At 48.5% G+C, this 22,138-nt stretch overlaps 1 protein-coding gene across 2 annotated transcripts; it reads right to left on the bottom strand.

The window, feature by feature from the left end:
- Positions 1–224: 224 nt before the first annotated feature.
- On the bottom strand, positions 225–21,898 carry PNOC (prepronociceptin). 2 transcript variants are annotated; one of them, XM_032389130.1, is made up of 4 exons: positions 21,785–21,898; positions 12,056–12,206; positions 3,424–3,870; positions 225–634 (listed from the first exon to the last, which is right to left on the bottom strand). In XM_032389130.1, the coding sequence occupies exons 2-3, from the start codon at positions 12,179–12,181 to the stop codon at positions 3,469–3,471; spliced, it is 528 nt and encodes a 175-aa protein (XP_032245021.1). In that variant the 5' UTR covers positions 12,182–12,206; positions 21,785–21,898; the 3' UTR covers positions 225–634; positions 3,424–3,468. The 2 variants fall into 2 exon arrangements, with proteins under 2 accessions (XP_032245021.1, XP_032245020.1); XM_032389129.1 differs by lacking the exon at positions 21,785–21,898 and adding an exon at positions 21,502–21,555.
- Between the last annotated feature and the right edge of the window lie 240 nt (positions 21,899–22,138).

Genomic DNA, 22,138 nt, shown 5'->3' with positions numbered 1-22,138 from the left:
TACTGAGCACCCTGCCACCCCGCCCCCCATCCATTCACGCACTTGGATCTGGAGACCTAGCACAACTGGGGTATTTATGCTCACATATTCTTGCCTGTCGTGCTTTATATCAAGCAGAGCCGTGTGCTTTTTGCCTCTGCTTCCCAAGAGAGGCAGCTCTGATGGCCCAGGTCTCAGTTACCTCACTTAAAAACAGCCAACCAGTTTATTAACCATTTGCTCAGTAGAAGTTTAATGGAGAAATACGTGTTTTAAACAATCAGTCCAAAAGAACAGCTCTTTTACAAACAAGTTATGGCAGTGACAAGTCAAAACCCCAGGCTTGGTTTCCTGTTCCTTTGACCCACCCGTTAGAAGAAAGGGGAGTGAGAAGGAAAAATGGGGCTGTTTCTATGTTAGCTGGAGGAATTACAAAAATACACTCTGATGTAGCAACAAGGTTGTCATGAAACATGCCATGGGGGTGGGGTGGGGGAATGGGGAGGGAAAGACAATTGGACAGGGAGGGTCTCTGCCCTGGGGGCGGAGACCTGGAGGCAAATCCTGCCTCAGTGCCTTGGGGAAGGAGGAGTCCCGATTCCCAGCCGGCAGGTCTGGGGCTGGAGACATGCTGTTTTGGGGATCACCCGGACACCTGGGGAGACAGAAGTGATTAAAATGGCAAACCCAATAGGTTTTTCTGACCTTTCAATCCCATTTGCCTGAGCAATAATAGGGAGGCAATGAAAAGCTTATCAGCTGAGTAAAGAGCTCCTAAAGCTGCAAGTAGGCTTCCCTAACTTCCCCTATGCCCCTGCTTTTTCTGGCCTCAAGTCTACTGGCAGGACTCAGAATAAAGAGGAGGTCTGTGGGCTGAGACCTGAAAGGCATAGCATAGGCCCAGTGCCCAGAAACAGCTCTCTTAGCCCTAATATTTGGAATCCATGTGCAATAATTCATTTCTTGAGGCTAAATAGTGTCCGCATTTATGGCTCTCTTATATATCTCTTTAAACCTGATTTCACCAATTCCTCACGATGAATGAATCTGCTCACTTTTCTCTGTCGGGAAGGGTCAAGGTGTGGGGCAGAAGATAGAGTAGAATAGGGACAGGGAAAGGGACAGGAGGTGGACACCCCTTTGCACAGTTCTGTCTAGGACTGTCCCTGCACCTCAGTGTCCCTCCTTCCTAACACATTACACCTTCTAAATAGGGTTCTTTACCCATTTTGGTGTGAGGAGGCCCCACTTCCTGCAGCCTTGCAAGTATAGTTTGGTATTGGGTATCTCGGAAGTCCAGAACAGCCCGGCAACAGGATCTCCCCCCCGCCCCATGGAGACATCTCAGGTGTGTGTGGGGCTGGTTGGGGTGTGTGTAGGTGAGTGAAGACAGGGTTTAAGCTGCTTGGGGTGGACTCGTAAGTACATATCCCTACTGGAACTCAGCCACCATGAATGTGTGCAAAAAAGGAAACAGATGGTTGTAGAAAGAGGAAGGAGAGCAATCAGTAATACACCCAGATGAGCTGGCTAACATTTCCAATGGTTCCATCGAGAACGTTACATCTTGAGCAAAGCAGCAGACAGAAGCTAGTTATCAGTTATGTTTCAGGGCCTCTCAGCTGGAAGCTTAATAGAAAACTAGCAGAATCAATTGTCTCAATAGGGGCTCAAATAGTTTTTTTTTTTTTTAATGAATTGATTCCTGCTAATGTGACTGATTTTAAACTGTCTTTAGGTAAAGAAAATAATTGTGGTTCAGAATTAGACAAGAGCCTCAGTGTCCCTTAAGAGCCACTTTAAGAAGAATAAATGTCTAAGATTTGAAAGAATTCAATCCAGGCCACTTCTGAAAGATACACTGTATTAGATATTGTGCAAATATGGCTTAGGAAGAAATAGGATGCTTGTTAAGAATCCAAGAGTATGACTTCAAAAACGGTGCGGGTTAATTCAGGGCCTTTGGAGATTAGTCATTCTGCTAAAATACACATGGCAGCCTTCTCCTCACAACTTAATACCGACGTCTGTATTAGGCAATGGGCCTTTTGCAAACCAGCTTACCTGCAAAGAGCTACGTGGGCTGCCCCCATGCTGAAGTGTGGGTGCCAAAGATTAACCTTTGTATTAACATGCTTTGAATGAAGATTATTAATGATCTGGCTACCTCTGACACATGGAAAGCAAAATAAAACAGCACATGTAGACTTTTTTCTTTTTTTTAATGCCCCTGAGTTAGGGAAAAGTCCTGCTTGGGTAATGTTTGGGGAATGTTTTTGGCCAACTGATTAGTTCTTTCCATTAGGGTGAGTTTTTAGACTGTTAAAGAAGAGGTATGAGGCTTTGTAGATAATCAGATTCCCATATATGAATTAAGGCACATATGCCTGATGGGGGGGGTTTTCTTAGATTTTCAGAAAATTCCACTGTGCTAGTTTCCTATGCCACTTGAAGTTCTATACAGGTTGATGGGCTGGGAAGAGTGGAGTTTGTAATGACTGGGCAATAAATTAGGGGTTTTGATTATTATCTGATTTGTAATATAGTACGTGTATAAGCATTCCCATGGGAGGAAGGACAGGAGGGAGAGAGGAGTAAAAGCAAGCAAGCGAGCAACCAAACAAACAAAAAAACCAAAAATGGCTCTCGGGAAGAAGCGGAAGTGAGGAAAGATGATGGATGATCTGTTAGTCTCTATTCAAAAACTACTTGGTCAGGTGGGTCAGATTCTCCAAGCCTTGCTCAGGGATGATGCCATTGACTTCAGGGAATCAGTCCATCTCTGGCAAGGTGGCAGGATGGACAAATGAGGAGTGGAAGGAAGAAGAGCTGAAAGTGTAACTCCTGGTCCTAACAAGAACTCCTTGACAGGGGGAGAGTGGGAAAGGGCAGTGGTTTCCGTGGAATCCAGTCCCCTCGAGATACAGGGGGTAGGGGAGGAGAGAGCTAAGCTGTCTTCAGAGGTGAAATAGCAACATCACGGCCACAGAAATCAGACTGCAAATGGCTAGAGGTAGGTCCAGCTATGGGTTCTTAGAGATAGACTCTGAGGAAAGGTGAACTGAATGGTTGCTATGGCAACTGGATAGGCAGATTGGTCCACTTAACTGTCCCCATAGTAACTGAGCTCCTGGAGAGCTATGGAGGAATTAGTTATCTTAACGTGCTACTATTATCCCCATGGTAACCAGTCTCTAAATGGCAGTGGTCAGCCTTAAGGAGCAAGCCTAGGAAAATCTTTGCTCCCTAGAGAAAGGGTGGGTAGGAGGTGGGGGAGGTGAATATATACCTCCCCGGCCTCCCAGGAGCTGAACACCTTGAGGTGGTGTGGGGGGTGTGTGTATGTATTTGGGGGCGAATGTGCCTCCAGGCCCAGGAGGAAGGCTAAGACAGTTGGGTATATAAGGTTTCTTTTCACGCCCAGCTCATTCGTGCCCAACTCACTCAGGGGTTGAAGTGGACGGTGCAGCTGGGGGGCTCCCCTTCCGGCTACACGTTACCATTCTGATGCAGGGTGCGCCGGCGCTGGCTGGACTGCATGCTCAGGACCAGGTACTGCCTCATAAACTCACTGAACCGCTTCTGGTTGGCCAACTTCCGGGCCGACTTGCGGGCCCCGGTGAAGCCCCCGAACCTCTTCTGCAGCTGCTTCTGCTCCATCTCTCCAGCCTCATCCATGCCAGGCTCTGTCCCTTTCTGGGCTTGGATTAGGCTCCTGATGCGAGGCATGCGCTTCAGTTGCATCTCGGAGGCGCTTGGCTGGTAAAGGGCAGCTGTCACGTGCTCTGGGTCAGCAGGGCTGAGCTGCCAGGAGCCCCTGGTCATGACCTTGGTGCACGGAGTCCAGAGAGGGCTGCTGAAGACCTTCCCTTCACACTCAAGGATGCACACCTGCAAAGACAGAGGCCGGAGAAAGGAGAAGGATTGGGAATGCCTGTTAGTCCAAGGCAATGACATAAAGTCTTTCTATTGGATACCAAATCCACATCGGTACCAATGCAAGTGACTCTGAAGCATCTCTTTATTAAGGACCATGTAGCAGTTTTACATGTAGTTACTCAGGTTCATAGAATTTCACAGTTGCAGAGACACAGAAAACTATCTGTCCCAGCTCCGTCATTTCACAAATGAAGAAACTCGGGGCTCAGAGAGGTGAGATTAATTTACCCCAGGTGACACAGAAAGTCAACGCAGAATGAGTGCCCTGAACTACACCCAGTTAGACCCCTAGCTGAGTTTTTGGAGCCAAACACAACTCACGCGGGTCACCCATAACGAAGAATTTTATTTTGTTCTCTTATCAGGCGTGAGAGAGGTCAGTTTGGTTTAAGAAGTTGCGGATGTTAAAGCATGTACTTATATCTGCATGGCCATTTTAAGGTCACCATGTTAAGAGGAACCCTAGTGGTGTTCATTTTTCATCCCACATATACTAGTTATCACTATCTGCGCATCAGTTATAGAAAACGAGGGTCAAGACCCTTTGGAATGTAGGCAGGTTGACAATCGGGTTCAGGTGGGGAAGAGAGACCATCAGATGCTATCCAGTGGACCTGCCAGGCCCCTGGGAACTTCTCATGCTGCTCTGTGTCTTCAGGTATCTCCCACTTCTAGTCTAGACCGAGAGCCTGGCCATGACGTTTCCACACCCCTCCTGAATGGTCCTGGCCTTGCCCCTACCTCCCACTTTCCTATCTCTGATTGGGTCTTTTGGAAGCGTCTAACCTCCAACTTCTCTTACTATCTGCTGTTTTGGTTTCACCCCGAACGCTTCTCTGTGTTTCTGTGCTCATCCAGATGAAAATCCCACTTCAACCTGGCCTTGCCATCATGGTCAGTGGGCAGCCGCAGAGCCCTTCATCAAACTTGGAGCTCTTGCCTGGCTAATGGGGCATCAAGAGTTACTGCTCTGTCTGGACAGCTGCAGGACATCAGAAGACTGTGTGCCCGATACCCCCTTTCTGGGGATTGATACCCTGCCCCCCATGTTCAGAGTGGAACAGATACCAATATGGGCAAAGTTCCCAACCTGATCCCTAACCAAGGAGTGCGATGTGCATGCAGCTAAATCACACACCTTACAGTTGTCCCACCAAACCTGAAAAAATGGCCCTTCCAGTCTTACTTTTCCTACAACCCTTTGCCACCCCTGACCCTGACCCTATTTGTCCCCGCCAAGCTTCTCCAAGATGTGGTCTGCACTCATGCCTCCATCTCAGCATCTTCCATTTTTGCCTCATCTCCTGGAAATCTGCTTCCCGCCCTCATCTTCCACGAACTGCCTTCTCGAGACCACCAGTGACTTCCCGGTCACCGGCTCCGATCAGCCCTCATTGTCACAGCTGCGCTGCCTTTGGCACTGCAGAGCACGCCCTCCTGAAAGTTCTCTGACGTGCACTCACCTCTCAGACTGTTTGTGCTCCTTCCTCCTGTGTTCCTAAGATTCTATCTTTAAGATTCTTCTCATCTCTCTTTACAGTCTGCCCCTTGCTGACTGTTCATTTCTGTGATTTCGGTCATTTCTTTCAGGGCATCCCATGTCTGTATGTCCAGCCCCTGACATTGAACTCCCAACGCTTCTCTGATCTCTGTCTGGTATCTCCTTCAACGTGTCTGACTAGCACTTTAAATGCAATTTGTTAAGAATTCCCTCTGGGGCAGAGACTGCCAGTTGTCCATTCCATACCCATCTGCCCTCTTCCTTCCTAACAGAACACTTGTTTTCTTCCTTCAGGAAGAAAGGCCACACATATGTTTCTCCAACTCCTTTGTAGCCAGAGATGGCCAATGACATATAAATGGAAGTAACCAGGTGGGGCTTCTGGGAAAGCAGGAGGCTGACTTATCTGGGGAGAGCATCCTTTTTCCCTTCTTTCTCCCCTTCCTCCAGCCTCCTGCTTAGAATGTGGGCATTTTGGCTGGTGCTCAACTGGCTATCTTGAAGCCATGAAGTGACTGAGGGGACGGAAGCCACGTGAGAGTGGCACCGGTATACAGGTAAAGTAGAAGGAGAAGGAGCCTGGGACATCGGTGATGTGTCAGAACCGCCATCCCGGCCCCGTACTGTCTACCTCCCAGCTTCCTTATGAGGAATCAGATCTCTGTCTTATTTAAGCCACTGTTACTTTAGGTCTTTCTTACTGGCAGGTGAATTTAATTATCTAATATACTTTCTCCACCTTAAGTCTGCTCTTCTGCTTGGTCTGGGTGTGAATCCAGATCATCTCAGGACTTATTTATTTGAGAGCGAGAGTGAGAGTGAGAGAGCGAGAGAGCAAGAGAGAGAGAGTGGGGGCAGGGAGGGGCAGAGGGAGAGGGAGAGAAGCAGAGCCCGACGTGGGGCTCGATCCCATGACCCTGAGATCATGAGTCAGACGCTTAACCAACTGAGCCACCCAGGTGCCCCCCAGAACTTTTAAAAAGACAGAATTCAAAAGCCGGTTAAATTCCTGAGGAATAGAACCAGGATTTAAACTTACTTTTACAAAGCTCAGGTAATTCTGGTATCTGCGTAGGTTTGGTAACCACTGACATATTCCATGTTCCCATGTTATGATGAGGTTCAGTAATGTGTCCAAAACTACACCGTTAGACAAGATATTACCTGAACAAGAACCCAAATGTCTCGAGTTCCAACCCAGGACATCTCCTATTCAGTGAGCTCTGTGTGTTGCAATGCAAATTGGTGCAAATGAGTACAAGAGTAGGTAAGGATATTTCGAGACTAAAAGGTAAAGTTCTGATGGGAAAATTGCTCATTTTCCGCTGGGCCAGAGAGGAGAAAGAGACAGTGGCCAGCGGGAGTGCCGCTCTTCTTCACTGATGCAGTTTCCCAGGTGCAGCCTTTGCGGAGTCTCCCCCCCGCCCCCCGCCCCGACTAGCCAGAGGTGGTCACGGTGGTCCCTGCTGATACACAAGTCACGAGCATGTCTTTTCCATTTAGATTTTCCGCAGAGATGCTGATAGAACTAATATCATCGGTGCCAACTCAGCAGAGATACATAGAGAAATCACTTTTTCACACCCCAGTGTCCCTGGGTATGAAAGCAGCTTCTACATAGGTGGGAAGGGCAGATTTTAAGACAATAGTAGCTACAAACCTGAGAATTGCTACTGGTTTGTTAGAATGCCGCTCCTTAGCCTTTACTCCTGGAGATGTTCATCTAGTAAGTTAAGGGCGGGGCTGAGGAATCTGCATTTTTAGCAAACACCCAGGTGCTTCTGAGGCTGGACTGTGCTTTGAGAAATCCTGCTTTGGAACTTGCCCTGAGGAGGAAGGTGTCATCACGGAATACAGAGGTCGGAGTCTCCCTCAGAGAAAGGGTTACTTGGGTCTGTATTTAGCTTGCTCCTGAAATACTTTGAAGTAAACCAGGTAGAAAAACTTGTAGTACGATCTTTCAGATCATAATCCTATTGGGTGATTGCTCTCTAGCAGTGGGTGTCTAGTGGGGGCAATTTTGTCCCCAGGGGACATTGGGCAATGTCTGGAGACATTTCTGGTTGTTACACGGTGGGGAGGGGGAGGGGAGATGCCACTGCTAACCTATGAGCAGAGGCCAGGGAGGCTGGCAAACACCCCACAATGCACCGGACAGCCCCCCATGACCAATAATTACCCAGCCTAAAATGTCCACAGTGGTGAGTGTGAGGACTCCTACTCTACAGGGGAAAGCAGGAAAGCATGGGGAGTATTGGGAAATCCAGCAGAAGTGTACAACTTTGGAGCTAACATGGACTTGGAGCAGACTCAGTCCACTCCTCACAGAATAGGAGCCCCAAACGCTTTTTGAACGATTCTGCTCCTTCCATTTACAAGAACAGGTGGAGGTTGTTAAACCTAGAGGCTATTAGATCTTCTGTGAGCCCCTGGGTTGCTAAGCCCAGATGGTAATTAGATTAGGTGTCAATCAGACAAAATACAATTCTGTGATCAAACCAGATGCATAGGCTGTGCAGAGACTCAACATACTGTTAGATGAATTAGATACTAACAAAATCATCTCCACTCTTGATTTAGGAGAAGGTTTTGGGCAAATGTGAGGAATCCAAATTCACAACAGCATTTGTAGCACCAGATGGGCAGATGAGCTTAATGCCTAACACTCTGGTCTAAGGGCCCCACTGGCCTCTTTCCAGAGACTGGTTAATGGCCTATTAAGTGAGCTGGACACACTTTCACAGCCCACGCTGATGACATTGCTATATTAAGCCAGAGTGTGGAGGAGCATCTGGAAAGTCTCAGACTGGTGCCAAATTGATCTGTAAAGCTGGGTTTGTGGGGAAACTGAGCAAAGGGCCATTTGGAGGTCTGGGATCAAACATTAGGGAAATAGAGGCACATGAACCCATTGGAAGGAAAAGAAGAGGCTCATTGAGATTGTCAAGTTTCTGCCAAAGGATCGAATCACCTCTGACCAAGAGACATTTGGGAGCTACTTGCTTTGGGAGGTTCTGCTAGAATATCTGAGGGCTAACACTAGTAGGCAAGCAGATGAATAGTGCAAGAGAAAAACATATTAGGAACTCTTTTTTTTTTTAAAGATTTTATTTATTTTGACAGAGAGATAGCAAGAGCAGGAACACAAGCAAGGGGAGTGGGAAAGGGAGAAGCAGGCTTCCCACCAAGCAGGGACCCCGATGCAGTTCTCGATCCCAGGACCCTGGGATCATGACCTGAGCCAAAGGCAGATGCTTAACGACTGAACCACCCAGGCAGCCCCATATTAGGAACTCTTAACTGCAAATCAACAAATAAGAATTTTCTTGTATTGAAGGATAGAAAGCACTAGTTAGTTTCTTTTGCTATTAATCAAGTTTCAGGAGGTTGTAAATAAATTTCCCCAGACCTTGAGGGTTACCTTCTTGTTTGCCTCTAAAATGACTCGGTGAATCTAGTTTTTTCTATGTAAGCTGATGGAGTAGGTACCATTCATAGGTGGACGCCCAAGACATTGCAATGGGTTTGGGTGTATGAGTCATTTACCGACCCAACTTATAGTCTAACAAAAAGCCAGCCATACTTGGACCATTGATCTGGAGTGAGAAATACAGAACTTCTTGATAAAGCCAAGGATTTAGGGAGTCCTGGGAATAGCTCAGTATTACATAATTTAGTGTAGGGATTGGGAAGATGATCCTTGCTGAAATATCTAAGTTCCCCCAGCCCCCATAATTCACAGAGTTGGAAAAGGGTTGCAAGATTTGGAAATGAGATGTGGTTGCCAACATTCTAGGCATTTCACCAAACTTTTAAAAATAGGTTAAAAGTGAATACAAACTAGAAACAAAACAACCAGGCAGTCAGGTCCTCTGAGGGTCAGCAAGCACTTTGAAAGATTTATCCCTCACTGTGAGGCTCTAACTGGCCATATTCTAACTTGTTTTAAAGAAGTATCTAACAGCGTCGTCTGGACCCCAGAGATTTAAGATGCAAGGGAGGGATGGAAGCGTGCTCCAAATTCTTTACTGGCTTTGGAAGACACCAATGTAAAAACTCTGCAGCATCTGCAGGGGTTGGACCCACTAGGAGACTAAGGATCTTGCAGTCTTACAATTACCATGGACCCCGTTCACTGAGTACGGCTCCGTGCCACGCTCTGTGCCACACGCTGGGGATCCCTAACACAGTCAGAAACACCTATGGTGAGAGACTGGCGGACACAAGTAACTGTCAGGACAGGACATAAAGGAGCGAGGGGATGGCTCTGCTGGGGACAGGTGGAGAATCAGCACAGTGTTCTCATAGGTGAAGTTTAATCTGAGTTTTGAAGTAGGAGTATTGGATGAAGGAGGAGAGAGAGACATGCACAGAATGGTGGGGCGAGTTCCTGAAGCCTTGGGAAGGCCAGGAAGGGAAAGAGGGATTTGTCAGGAACTATGAAAAGTGACTGAGGCGAGGAGTGTACCTTGGGGAGTCACCTGCAGCTTGGGGAGAGCCGAAGGCCTGGGATCCAGGGATGGCATCTCAGAAGGACAGGGTATGGGGAGATAAGCCCCGAATCTTGGGGGTCACTTGTGTTTATGGAGTGGGGAGGGGAGTAGGAGCCCAACAGGAAGTAGAAAAAGAAGAGTTGGAATGGGGAAGAGACCCAGGCAAGGTCACCAGGAGAGGACAAGGAGGAGGAAGCCTGCAAATTGGCCCCAGACCCCGGAGACAGCAGCTAAGGAGTGTTGCAGCACAAGGGGGTCAAAGCTGCAAGTGTAGATTCCTCCCTGGGTGCACAAATATCTGTTTAAGTCCTAATGCTTTTTTTGAGCGGAAAATAAAGGGTTGCCATGAAAGATTCCAGAACTGTGCATGACTTTCTGTCTTGTCTAGACTGCAAATTGAGAATTGAGCAGGGTGGTGATTATCAGATTATCAACTCGTCACTGGTTTACATGTAAACTAAGTTGTCTGCTCTGTTTACTAAGATCAGGGGAAAGTGTTTCGTAGATGAACTTCTAAACCTCTCTGGGCTGCACCGCAAAGGCCTGTGGGCCTCCTGGGTTCCAAACTCAGTTTTTTAGGTTCCTTACATGCCACTTCCCATCCAGGTACAGGCATTTTCTCGGGTGCTCCCTGCCTCCCTCCTCCCCCTGGAGCAATCTCCCTGCCTCTTTGCTCCCACTCTTTAGGTCTCCTTAGATACTTCTGTTCCTCCAAAAGCCCCCTCTGTCTTTCTAGTCTAGGTTGGGGGCCACTGCTCTGTGCTTCCCCAGCACCCAATAATTAATCCCTCTCGGAGGGATTGTGGGATCTTCTCTCCCACTGGTTGCAAACTCCATCCATCTGCTTACCTTTGGATCCCTTGGCCTGGCCCTGGGCTCAGCATATAGAAAACAGGCTCGAAAACCACTGAGCAGGTGCGGGAAGAGCTTGGTGTTCGGGTCTGTGGGGCTGTGTCTGCTCATCGTTAGTGAGCCTGCCCAGTGTGAATATATGTTCTATATCTGCACACTCGCCTTAAGGGACAGTAGTTACTTTTGGTTGTTTTTAAAGGTTGAGCAGTTTGAGGGGCGCCCGGGTGTCTCAGTCGGTTAAAGTGGCTGACTCTTGATTTAAGCTCAGGTCATGATCTCAGTGTCCTGGGATCGAGCCCCGAGTCAGGCTCCACACTCAGGGGGGAGACTGTTTCGGGATTCTCTCCCTCTCTCCCTCCCCCCCAATCTCTCTCTCTCTTTAAAATAAATAAAGAAGGGGTGCCTGGGTGGCTCAGTCAGTTAACCATCTGTCTTGGGCTTGGGTCATGATCCTGGGGTCCTGGGATTGAACCCTGCTTTGGGCTTCTCGCTCAGCAAGGAGTCTGCTTCTTTCTCTCCCTCTGACCCTCCCCCCTGCTTGTGCTCGTGCTCTCACTCTCTCTCTCTCAAATGAATAAAAAAAAAAATCTTAAAAATAAATAAATAAATCTTAAAAAAATAAAGGTTGAGGGGTTTGAAATATGACATCTTTTGAAAGAAGTCTGACTGCAAAGAAAAAAATAATTGAGTTGTATTGGATTTACTAGAGGAATAACTATTTAGACTGACATGAAAGCAGTTGAGAAAGCAGTGTATTTAATGAAAAGAAATTTAATGCCAGATTTGCACCTCAAGTTCAAAACTTAAAGTATAAGGGAGCGTTAAGATATTCATTGTAGAATTACCTATAATATCAAAAATGGAGGGCAATGTAGATGTTCAACAGGAGGGGAATAGTTAAGCAAATTATACTGTATTCGTAGAAAGAAGGAACTTAAAATAATGTTTAATAACATGGGGAAATTATGCTGGTATAATATAGCAAGTGAAAAAACTAGGGCTCTTTCTCCGACAATCTCTGGGATTAAAGGTAATTTTCTTTCTTTTCTTTTTTTTTTTTTTTTAGACTTCTCGGAATTTGCATTATTTTAAGAACGGGAACAAAATGGCAGCACAGGCAGGCCTTTATTTGAGTGTGGAAAAGTGGGAAGATGACAGGTTTGCCCTCAGAAGATGCGAACGCCCCGCACCTGGTTCCTGCGGACCACGTGACCGCCGGGCAAGGCCCTGCCTTCTCGTTCTGGGTCTGCAGGAAGGAGGGAGGAGAAGACAGGGATGCTCCAGGGCCTACCTCGAGGTTGAAGGGGTCGAGAGCTGGGCGGAGCTTCTCCCGGCAGGTCAGACAGTCCTTCTGGCAGCTGCCGGACACGCTGGAGAAGAGGCTGAGCAGCAGGAGATCACAAAGCAGGATTTTCATGGTGCAGGAGCAGGGCGCCCAGATGCTAAAACACAAGGGAGCGTGGGTGGCGATTAGAACAGCCATTTTGTGGGGGCCGCACACAGGGGACGCCCCCGAGGGGACTGCACCAGAGCCCAAGATTGCCCTCCCAGGAGGGAGTGGGTCAGCAAGGATACCAGAGGCCTGCTCCTGTGAGCCAGGCCCACCGCTCCAGCCGGGGCTAGTGTCTGGGCTCCTAGGGTGAGCACCCTTGTGATTCCTGCCACCTAGCTGGCCACAACCTGCATGAGCGCTTCCAGGGAGCTAAGGCCTCACGTTGCAACTTGCCAACGCGTGACCATTAGATGATCTCTCCAAGCTTCCGTTTTCATAGCTGTAAGAGGGGAATGGCCGTACCTGTCTTGGCATGGGGCCGTTGCGAAGAGAGGAGATCCCTAAGGGAAGTTTTGCAAAGTGCCGTACAAGAGTGAGACTTATGAATGACTTGTGTACTTTGTCTCCTCCTCCCCAGCCTTCCCTGTCTCAGCCAGGGATGCCCCGTGTGCCGGAAGCCTCCCCCAGGCTCCTTGTCTGCTTCCCCTGCGAGGCGTGAGCTAGCTTCCTGAGCACAGGGCCTCTGTGTTCACCACGCTAGTCCATGCAAAACACAGGTCCGGGTATGAGCAGTTCTTTACTGAAAAATGAACGAAGACACGAGGATAATAGCTCCAACTATTATTAGTTAGATCAGTCGTTGATATTCTTTATGTAGGATTGCCTGAACGATGTGTAGTTTTTCCTGCCCCTCTTTAAATTTATCCTGTGATCAAGCCTCCTGAATCAGAAAGCTATTTCCTTGTACTGCCTCATTTTGGGTCCCTCTTTACTTGGAGGATGAAATGGAAAGGGGAACAAGGGCACTTTCTGGCAACGTTGTGAATGTTCTTGAGAGGTCTGGGTCACAGGGGTGTAAACATTTGTCCAAACCCATGGAATTGTACATTTAAATCCTGTGCATTTCACTGCATGTAAATTTTACCTCAACAGAGAGTCTGGTGTAGAAAAACAAAAATTACTGCTTTTATTGCTTTTTCATCAGACTATACTGAGAAAATGTATAAGCCTTGCTCTTCAAATGCAGCCTGCAGACCAGCATCAGCATCACCTGGGATCTTGTTAGAAATGCAGAATGTCAGGTCCTAACCCAGAACCACTGAAGTTGGATATGCTTTTTAAACAAGATTCTCAGGTGATCCAGACACATGCTAAAGTCTGAGAATCCCTGGTAGAAGATGGATGTGGAATGGAGCAAGTCAATAAGAAAAAGAAGGGCGTCTTGCAGTTGAATTCACCAATGGCCGTGTTGTGTGTCATCCAAGCATCTCATACCAAGAGGATCTCCACGAAAAGATGCTCAGCGTTTGTTAAGTCAATGAGGGGGCATTTGAGATGGGTTTTGAATGAGTAACAGTTTGCCAAGAGGACAAAGAAGAGGGCATCTGAGAGGCCCAGGAAACAGCCTTTGGAAAAGCATAGAGGAGTTAGGACCACAGCCTGTGAGGGGACAGCGAGCAGGCTGGTGTCCCACGGCCACCTGCCCACATGCCCTAAGGGAAGCTTCCTGCCAAAAGAGAAGCTCCGCTCGGATGGAACCGGCTCTTGTTGGCCATCCAAAGGGTTTGGGCTTTACCCTACAGGTGATGGGGGGTGTCCAGGGCTAATGAACAGTGAAGACAAATCCCTATACAAAGAAACCTATCATAACGCATTTTTTCTTCTCTATCCTAAGGGCCAGTACCTTAGTTGAGACTTACTGCCTTGGTTATTGTGATGGCCTCCTAATTAGTTCACCTAATGATCTGGCGTCCCACCAAGGCATCGCCAAATCTGATGACGTCACTTCATACTTAAATCTGTAACCCCAGTGGGACTGCGTACTGCTCCTGCCCGCGTTTTCTAGCTTTGTCTCCTGTTCACACTGGCATCCCCTCTGGTCCTAGTGAATCACGTATAGTTCCCATTTCTATCCTGTCCTTACTGCCTTTGAATCTTGGCACACGCTCTTCCTACTGCCCAGAATACCTGTCTCCAAGTCATACTTCCTACACACCTCAAGAACTATCCCCTCTGGGAAGCCAGCTCCAACCCCTGGTCTGAGCGGATGAATCGCCTCTGCTTCCACGGCAGCGTGAAGCCGCACATCGCAGTGGGCAGGAGGAGAGCCTCGGGGGCCTGTCTGTCAAACAGGCACAACAGACCTTTGTCACAGAGCTGTGATTCGTGTTTTCTCATCTGCTCATCACTGCAGACCGACTGGGTCCAGATCCCGTATCTGCAACTCAACCTCTCAGCTTCTCATCTGTAAAACTTGGACAATCCCAGTACCAGTCTCAGATGGCGAAGAATGTGTTGAGGTTTGTAAGCAGTTAAAATAGCACCTGGTGCATAACCAGTACTATATAAAAGCTTATTAAAGGAAGAGCCCAACACATAGCCTTCACTTTATAATAATGTCATTGTCCCTCCCGTGGCACTTATGACATCGTACTGTAAGCTCGGACTTCTGTGTCTATTTGTCCCACTGGACAGTGGCTTCTGAAGGGCAGAGACCACGTTCTACGGTTCTCTGCATTTTCAGCACCCAGCACAGATTGAGGAGGCTCTTAAGAGGCGCTCAGAATGTTTGATAAGTATCTCAGGAGCATTCTTCCTTCTCCTTAGCTACCGTAGAGTTGGGGAGTGTCCAGGAACATCTGCCTCGCTGGGGCCCGAGAGGCTAATGGCACAGGAGCCACTTCAGGGCCTGTGTGACTGACAGGATGTCTCTTAGCTAAGTGTTCAGTCCGAGGGGGGAGGAGTGGGAACAGCGCCGCTCCAGAGCGAGGCGAGATGCCATCCCCAGCCGGAGCCCCACGCACGCTCCGGGAGGAGACTGGCTACAAGGGGCTGTGAGGCATGGTTGGAATGGTGTCGTATGCTCAGTTTGCAGGTTACATACGTGTTGGTACACAGGCTGTAGAAGCTCATCACACAGGTTCTTTCGAAGAGAAAATGCGTCTTGGATTCCAAACAGCCACCATATAAGCACATGTCTTAAACTGAGGACTGCCTGAATATGTCTGTTGTTTAATTTGAGACTTGCCTTTCAATTTCTTATTCTACTCAATTTCAGTCCTTCTAGTTGGGAGACATTTTTGTAGAGTTCGTCCAGAATGGCGTGGCCGTGCCGTCTCTGGCCACAGGATGGCAGTGCTGTATGTCACAGAGGAAAGGGAAGGGTGGGCGAAGAGGGCCCGGGTCCTTCCTGATACACAGCTGCAATACGGAATGTTTGCATAGGCTGAGCTGATAAGTTGTGACAGCAGTTAATGAAATGCTCTCCGGCTGAGGTTTTTCATGAACCTCATTAACCGCGGCTACTTGCACATTCAGGAAATGCCCGGTGGATTGACTGATGTTTGTTATCTCAAATTCTGGGTAAATGGGTTTTTAGGGTGAGGTGAAGAAAGAAGATGAGCCCCTGGGACATTTAGCATGTAAAATGTGTCTGATAGCCTTCCCGCATATAAAATGTGAGCCACCCTTGGTTTGGCACTTGGCAAACCTTCTCGAGTCTACGTGGTGTTACCTTGGCCCTCCCGGTGAGTCCACGGGACACCTCTCTTCCAGGCTCCAACCTCCCTACCCTCGATGTCCCCCCACCCCTCACTCTGAACAAGTGACTCCACCTATTATTTAAAACCCATCTGTACACAAAACTATTTATTCTCTGCAATTCCAAGAGTCCTTAAAGTGGGACTGACACAGGCCTGTCTCCAAGGGTGTGATATTTCAGTGAGACCAATATAAGTGAAAGCTCAAAATAAATCTAGTTATCCTTACAGAGGGGGCCATATTTTGTACTTTTTGGTACTCCTCACAACACCTAGTACCATTGTGTCCTAGGTTAAGGTAGATTCTGAACTGTACTGGAAACTCAATAGAAGTTTTTCATTTTTAAGAAGTTCTCAACAACATCGATGTGCTGTTTTTTATAGCTCTGTGTATAAATTAATGCCAAGTAAGGTGAAGGTGGGTAATTAATTAATTCATGGGGTATATTTATATTTAATCTTTACCCTTTGTGTGACTCTGGGTGAGTTATTTTACCTGAGAGTGTTTGTCTTCTCAACTGCAAAATGGGGATCGTGACAGGTGGTGGTGGTGGTTTATTGCAAGAATATTGAGCATCAGTAAATAAAACTGTCCAAAATACGTTTGGATTTTATCTGGCTTGAATTTCGCTTGGTGAACCAAGCTCGGTTAACACTTCCATGTGGTGCTGCTATAATCTGGACATCTCTTATTGAATAAAGGAATGCTTAATTACCTCTTATTTCGGTAATGACACCTCATAAATTTAATTGTGCCTCGTTGCTTATGAAGATAAAATACCACTGTGTTTTAGCCTTAATCTATTTGCATGTAATCTTGCTTCCTAGGGCAATATAATTAGTTGCTTATCTGTTTGGAGGATTACGTGTGAAGCTAAAAGTTAATTGAGTTTTGTCTTATGACCTCTGAGAAAGCCTGTAATTTTGGTGCTTGTAGTGGAGAAGGGGGGAGGGGCAGCCTTCCTGCTAGAGGCACGTACGTCTCTGTGCTTTTCATCAACCACCTGTGTAGATATTGTTCTTTACAAGTTACAAAAGATTTTTATATTCATATACAACCCTAGAACCGAGGGTTAATAATATCTCTTTTTGAGAGGAACGTAAGTTCATAGGGGTTAAGCAACTGCCTAAGATCATCCAGCTTATAAATAGCAGAGCCAGGACTTAAACTCCGATGTGTTGATGTCAAACTGTGTGTTCTGGGAAACCATAAAGTCTATATACTGCTTCTGCTTCGGAAGGGTTGGCCAATTCTGGTGGAATCTCATTGGGCCAGTCTCTATTTGTCGTTGACAGTCATCACCTTACTATTATATTTAGAATATGATGTGCCAGGTGCTGTGCTAATTGCTTTGTAAGCATCCATCCTATGGGGTAAGTGCTATTATCCCCATTTTACAGTTGAGAAGACAGAGACTTGAAGAGGAGGAAGAACTCGGAGTGGCAGAGGGGAGCCTCAAGCCCATCTGATTTCCAAGCTCCTGCTCTCACTAGGTCACTCAGGGATCTCTGTAGCTGTCTGTCTCTGTGTAGGTGAGTTCATTCTAAGGACCCCCTTTTATCTAGAACTCTGGGCTCCCCCTCTCTGATTGCAACGTCCTTATTGTTGCCTCTCCTTCATAGAGGAATTTTTCATTGCCCACAGGCACAGGGGTTTGTCTTCTACGCGCCTCATTTCTTTGACCCATTGTCCACAGGACTCCTACATCGTGGTTTGCTCGTTCACCAGCTATTATTGAGGAACGCCTCTTTAGTGACTTTTCCTCCTCTCACTTACATTCAAAAAGGTCCTCCTTCTGCTCTAAATTTCCACCTGGAAGGAGGGAGTGAGCATAGAGGAGGTGGAGGACAAAGCATGTCCCCCCCCCACCCCCCACCACACACAGACCAAGTGTGGCTGGTGCTGGTGAGCAAGGAATGAGCCAGAGCCCTATGCTTAGAAACGAGAGAGTGCTGGGCTCCAGCCTCAGCTCTGTCTCTACCTGTGGGATCTGGAGCAAGGCCCTTTCTTCTCTGGGCCTCAGTTTCCCCTTCTCCAGAAAGAGGCAGCAGGGTTAGATGGCTAGTAGTTCTTATTTTATAAGTGGCCAGATATTTGTGCTCTCCTGGGAAGGGGAAGCAAGAAGGGAGGAGGGAAGGAGGGGGGATGAAGAGGGTTTCATGAGGAAGTGGCTTCAGGGCAATAGGACAGGGGCTGAACAGCCGGGCCTGGCTCGGAAGGGCCTGGAGAGGACAACAGACAACTCCTATCACTGCCGCCACAAAGCTGGGAAGGTGTCACTCTGAACTTTGATCTTCCCGGTTCTGGCCCACGGTTCCGGATAGGCTGTCAAAATGACTTAAATGGATTTTAAAAAATTTTTCATTTAGTTTTATATTAAAATCACTGAATGTTCTTTCGAAAAGATTAGAAAATACATATAAGCCAAAGAGCAAGGAATCGAGACCAACAACCTTCAGACTTCTTTAGCCTTATACCTCCAGCAATCAAAGAGCTCTGAGCACCCGTTCCCAATTGACTAATAAGTTATATACATTCTAAAACGCACTAAAGTGCCAATTAAGAAAGATAACAAGAAATAACGCCAGTGGAGTGCGGGGGCACCGAGGCCCCTTTGGGAGACCACTGGCCTAAACTCGTTAGTGTTCAGCTGCACGGATGCGAGTTCCTACGGAGCAGAGCTCTATGAGGCTCCAACCACGAATGTCACACATGTTTCTTGGGCTAAATGAATGAAATGATGAATGGGGAAGGGGGTGGGGAGGGAGCACAGGACGAGTGTGGGAAGAGGGGAGCTTGGCTCTGAGCTTTGGCTGTATGGTGATTCACTGACATATTCGCCGAGACTTAGACTCCTCGGGAGCAAGCTTTACACTTCATCTGCCAAGCCAGGCCCTTCAGAGCTTGGCAGGCCTTGTTTCTGCAATGCTGAGGTAGCAGCTAATAGTTGAAAAACCACAAGATCACAGAAAGTCAAGACTGAACGTGATTGGAGCCTATCTAGGGAGATGCCCAGAAAATCAGCTCACCCCCAAAGTTGACGTGCCCCGAATCTCAAGGTTTGTGGTTAGTAGGAAACCCTCGTGGTAGAAAGTGGGAGCACCTGCAGGCATTGAAATACGTTGAGAAAATCCAGTTTGCTTAATGAGCTCTCAGCCATTGAAACCACAGCAAGATGCTGTCGGGAGGACTCCTGTTTTCTGAGAAGGGTCCATCCCCTCCCTATGATGCCTGATGAGCAGCTTCCTCCTCCCCCCATGCAGTTGCAAAGTTTCCGTCATGGGCTTTGGGAGCTGTGGGGCTATGGCGGGGGGGCTCACTGAACCCTGTTGAAAAGAGCATAGAACACTCACCCTAAACCTCACATCCCTACAGCGTGTGTGTGTTGGGGGCGTGTTAGCGGGCAGTAAGCATGTAGACTAGTTTAGTTCACTTCCTGACACATAGGTTTCAATCAAGGTTAATTCCCTTGCCCTCCTTTTGTGGCTTTGCCCTGGCTGCCACCTCCGTCCCCGAAGCCCTCAAAACCCGTCCAAATTCCACCCCCTTGCCTGCCCAGTTTGAATCCCTGGAATCTCGGGAGCAAGTGCCTCTTCTTCCAAATTCCTTTAGCACTCGCTGTCCGGACCGCGCAATTTAGGACTTAATTACAGCCGGCCGTGCATTGTCCTCTAATTGTTTCCCTGTGTTTGTGTTGTCCCACCCTCGCCCCCATTAATTGCTGAGCACCCTTGGCCCCGAGGGGGTGGTGTGCCGAAGCCAGGAAGGCTGGACTCAGTCCTCCCAGGGCCCGGTCCAGTTCAGTCCCGGACACAGCGTGTAGCTGAGCTCTCAGCTTCAGTTTCACCAACTGCAACACAGAGACAATGACTCCAGCTCACTGGGCGGTTGCTGGGGATAATGGTGTGAAAGCACGAAGATGTAAACGTTGTATGAACGTACAGGGCTGTTATCATCATCTCTGTTGAATCCACCAGAGCCCACCCCCCCCCCCACCTCCCCTGCCTGGTGGAGTGTAGATGATAAATACCTGATGGATTGAATACGGAATAGCTTTGTGACCACTCCTGTCATCAGCTCCAGAGAGCACGGGTTTGAGCCTAATCCTGCAATTACTCCCTTCGTTGACAATGCAGAATCTCCTGCATTCTCTAAATCCCCGAGAACCCTCAGCCTTCGGCTGATAGAGCAGGGGCTGCTGCCTCGTGGAGAACAGAACCGCACCCGCAAGCCCCAGGCTGCAGCACCGAGCCCTCGACGGGGCAGCACCCGTGGCCCGGGGGAAGCCGTTCCTTTCGCCGAGGTGGTGGTGGAGGACAGTCCTTCCAGGCACCGCGCTGCAGAGGACTCAGCAAGCCCAAAGGAACACCGATCCTTTCTGCTCAAGGTATCACAGCATCGGTGGGGGTGTACTGAATATTCCCCGGCCTCACTTTATAAATGTGAAAAAGGAGTGTGTGCACAGCCGCCACCCACAGGCAGTGAGAAAGGGCAGCAATTTCTTCGGGAAGCTTTGATAAGAAGCCAGGCAGTTACTTTCCCCCCATCTATGTGGAAAACTCTGGCTTAGGCTTGCTGGCAAATGCCATGCAAAGCTCAGCTTTTGTTAAGTCTGCCGAACAATGTTATTGGTTATAATTGGGGCAATTATGGGCTGCTCGAGGAAGCGAAACACAGATGTTTAAGCCCAGGATCAGGGTATTCAAGTCCAAAGCAGCTTGCTTTAAATAGTCCATTTCCCGAATCATCCTGCTTTACTTGAAATTCCCCCAGAACTTACCCATGTTCAGAGTGAGATGGGGGGAGGAAGGGATGGGTAATGAAGGGAGGGGAATCGAGACATGCAGAGAGAGAGAGGGTGTGTGTGTGTGAGAGAGAGGGAGAGAGGGAGAGAGAGACGCACAAAGGAGACAGAAAAGGAAGCTGAGAAAGAGCAAGAGTTTGGAGGACTTCTGAACGTCATATTCAGCAGGACTTAGCAGAGACCGTTAAGTGGGAGAGATGGGCGGGAGGAGAAACATGCAGAGAAAGAGAAGAAACCACCACATAATTCAGGGTCTGGGAGTCCAAGGTCATCCCTGCAGAAATCTACGTGGATCTCACACACAGCGGCCGCGTTCAGCACTGTACTGGTTGAGCACAACGCCCCGGTTCCCACTTTCCCCCACATCATTACTAGCAATTTCTATTCAGTGCATAAGGGAGAAGGGTTCCCTCAGGACGGAAAAACCCAAATCCAAATCAAGTTCGATGGTATGTTGAAAACCAGCCTGAATGCACTCCGAGGGAAGGAAAGAAAGGGAGTCAGCCACATAGAGGACTCGCTCACAAGGGTGCCCTGGAAGGCGAGCCCCCTGCCCCAGTGCCTGCTTCTCACCTAATCTCACTCCTGCATCCACCTTTTCTCAGCAGATAAAAACGACATAGTCGGGGCCACATCTGGGGAATCAAAACTTTTCCTCATTTCCAAGTTCAGCTATTTTTTCTTCTGCATCTCTCTTCAGGATAAAAACCTCAGCCCTCCCCTCCCACCCCCTATCTGAGCACTGAAAGTAAGACGAATGGAGAAATAATTTTCCAGGAGGCCAGCAGCATCCACCCTGGACAAAGGAGAGAGGGTGAGGAGAGAGCCCCCGGCTGTTGCGCTCCTTCCCCGGGCTCCCAGCTGTTTGTCTTGGGGCTGGGGTTCGCATGCAGTTGCCTACCTGAGAGCTGTCAGTAGCCTGGCTCCTTCGGATGTGAGGCTCGGTTCCGCCGTATCAGCCACACCAGCATATATATATATCCTCCCCCCCCCCCCCCACGCACAGCCCTCCCCTTCCCTGCCCACCTCGATGACACATCCACACGCTGACCCCCTTAATCAAGCGAGCAGCAGAACCTACAATCCTCCCTGGCTGCTCCCTGCCGCCCCCCACCCCGGCTCTGTGCTCAGACCTGTGACACCCCAGCCCACCCCCCATCCATCCATTCTCGAGCCTGCTTTACCTGGACTCTGTTCAGCCAGGATCCCACAGCTGCCTTCCCTTTGCTTCCAGAGGCACAGCAAGGACTGATGGGGAGCTCCGGCAAGTCAGTCAGAAAAAAAAAGGCTCCTGGTGACAGTGATGAGGCAGACCCCAATCCTGGAGTCTCCTTGAACAACCTTTTTTGCCTGAGGAGTAAAGAATAGGAAAGGGGCAGAAGGGAGGGGATCTCACGCCAAGCTCCCACCGGCCCAGAGAAGCCCAGAGCTGAGCTAAGCCAAGCCCCCTCTACTGTCCCTGCCCCACAGGCAGCAACAACTAGGCCCCTCAAGGGAGAGGCTCTTACCTGCCCTGGGTCACGTCAGGAGGCATTTTC

The sequence above is a fragment of the Phoca vitulina genome, unplaced genomic scaffold, assembly GCF_004348235.1.
Source record: "Phoca vitulina isolate PV1807 unplaced genomic scaffold, GSC_HSeal_1.0 scaffold53, whole genome shotgun sequence".
Taxonomy (NCBI): Eukaryota; Metazoa; Chordata; class Mammalia; order Carnivora; family Phocidae; genus Phoca; species Phoca vitulina.
The sequence above is the reverse complement of the archived record's forward strand: the minus strand, read 5'-3'. Positions and strand labels throughout refer to the sequence as shown.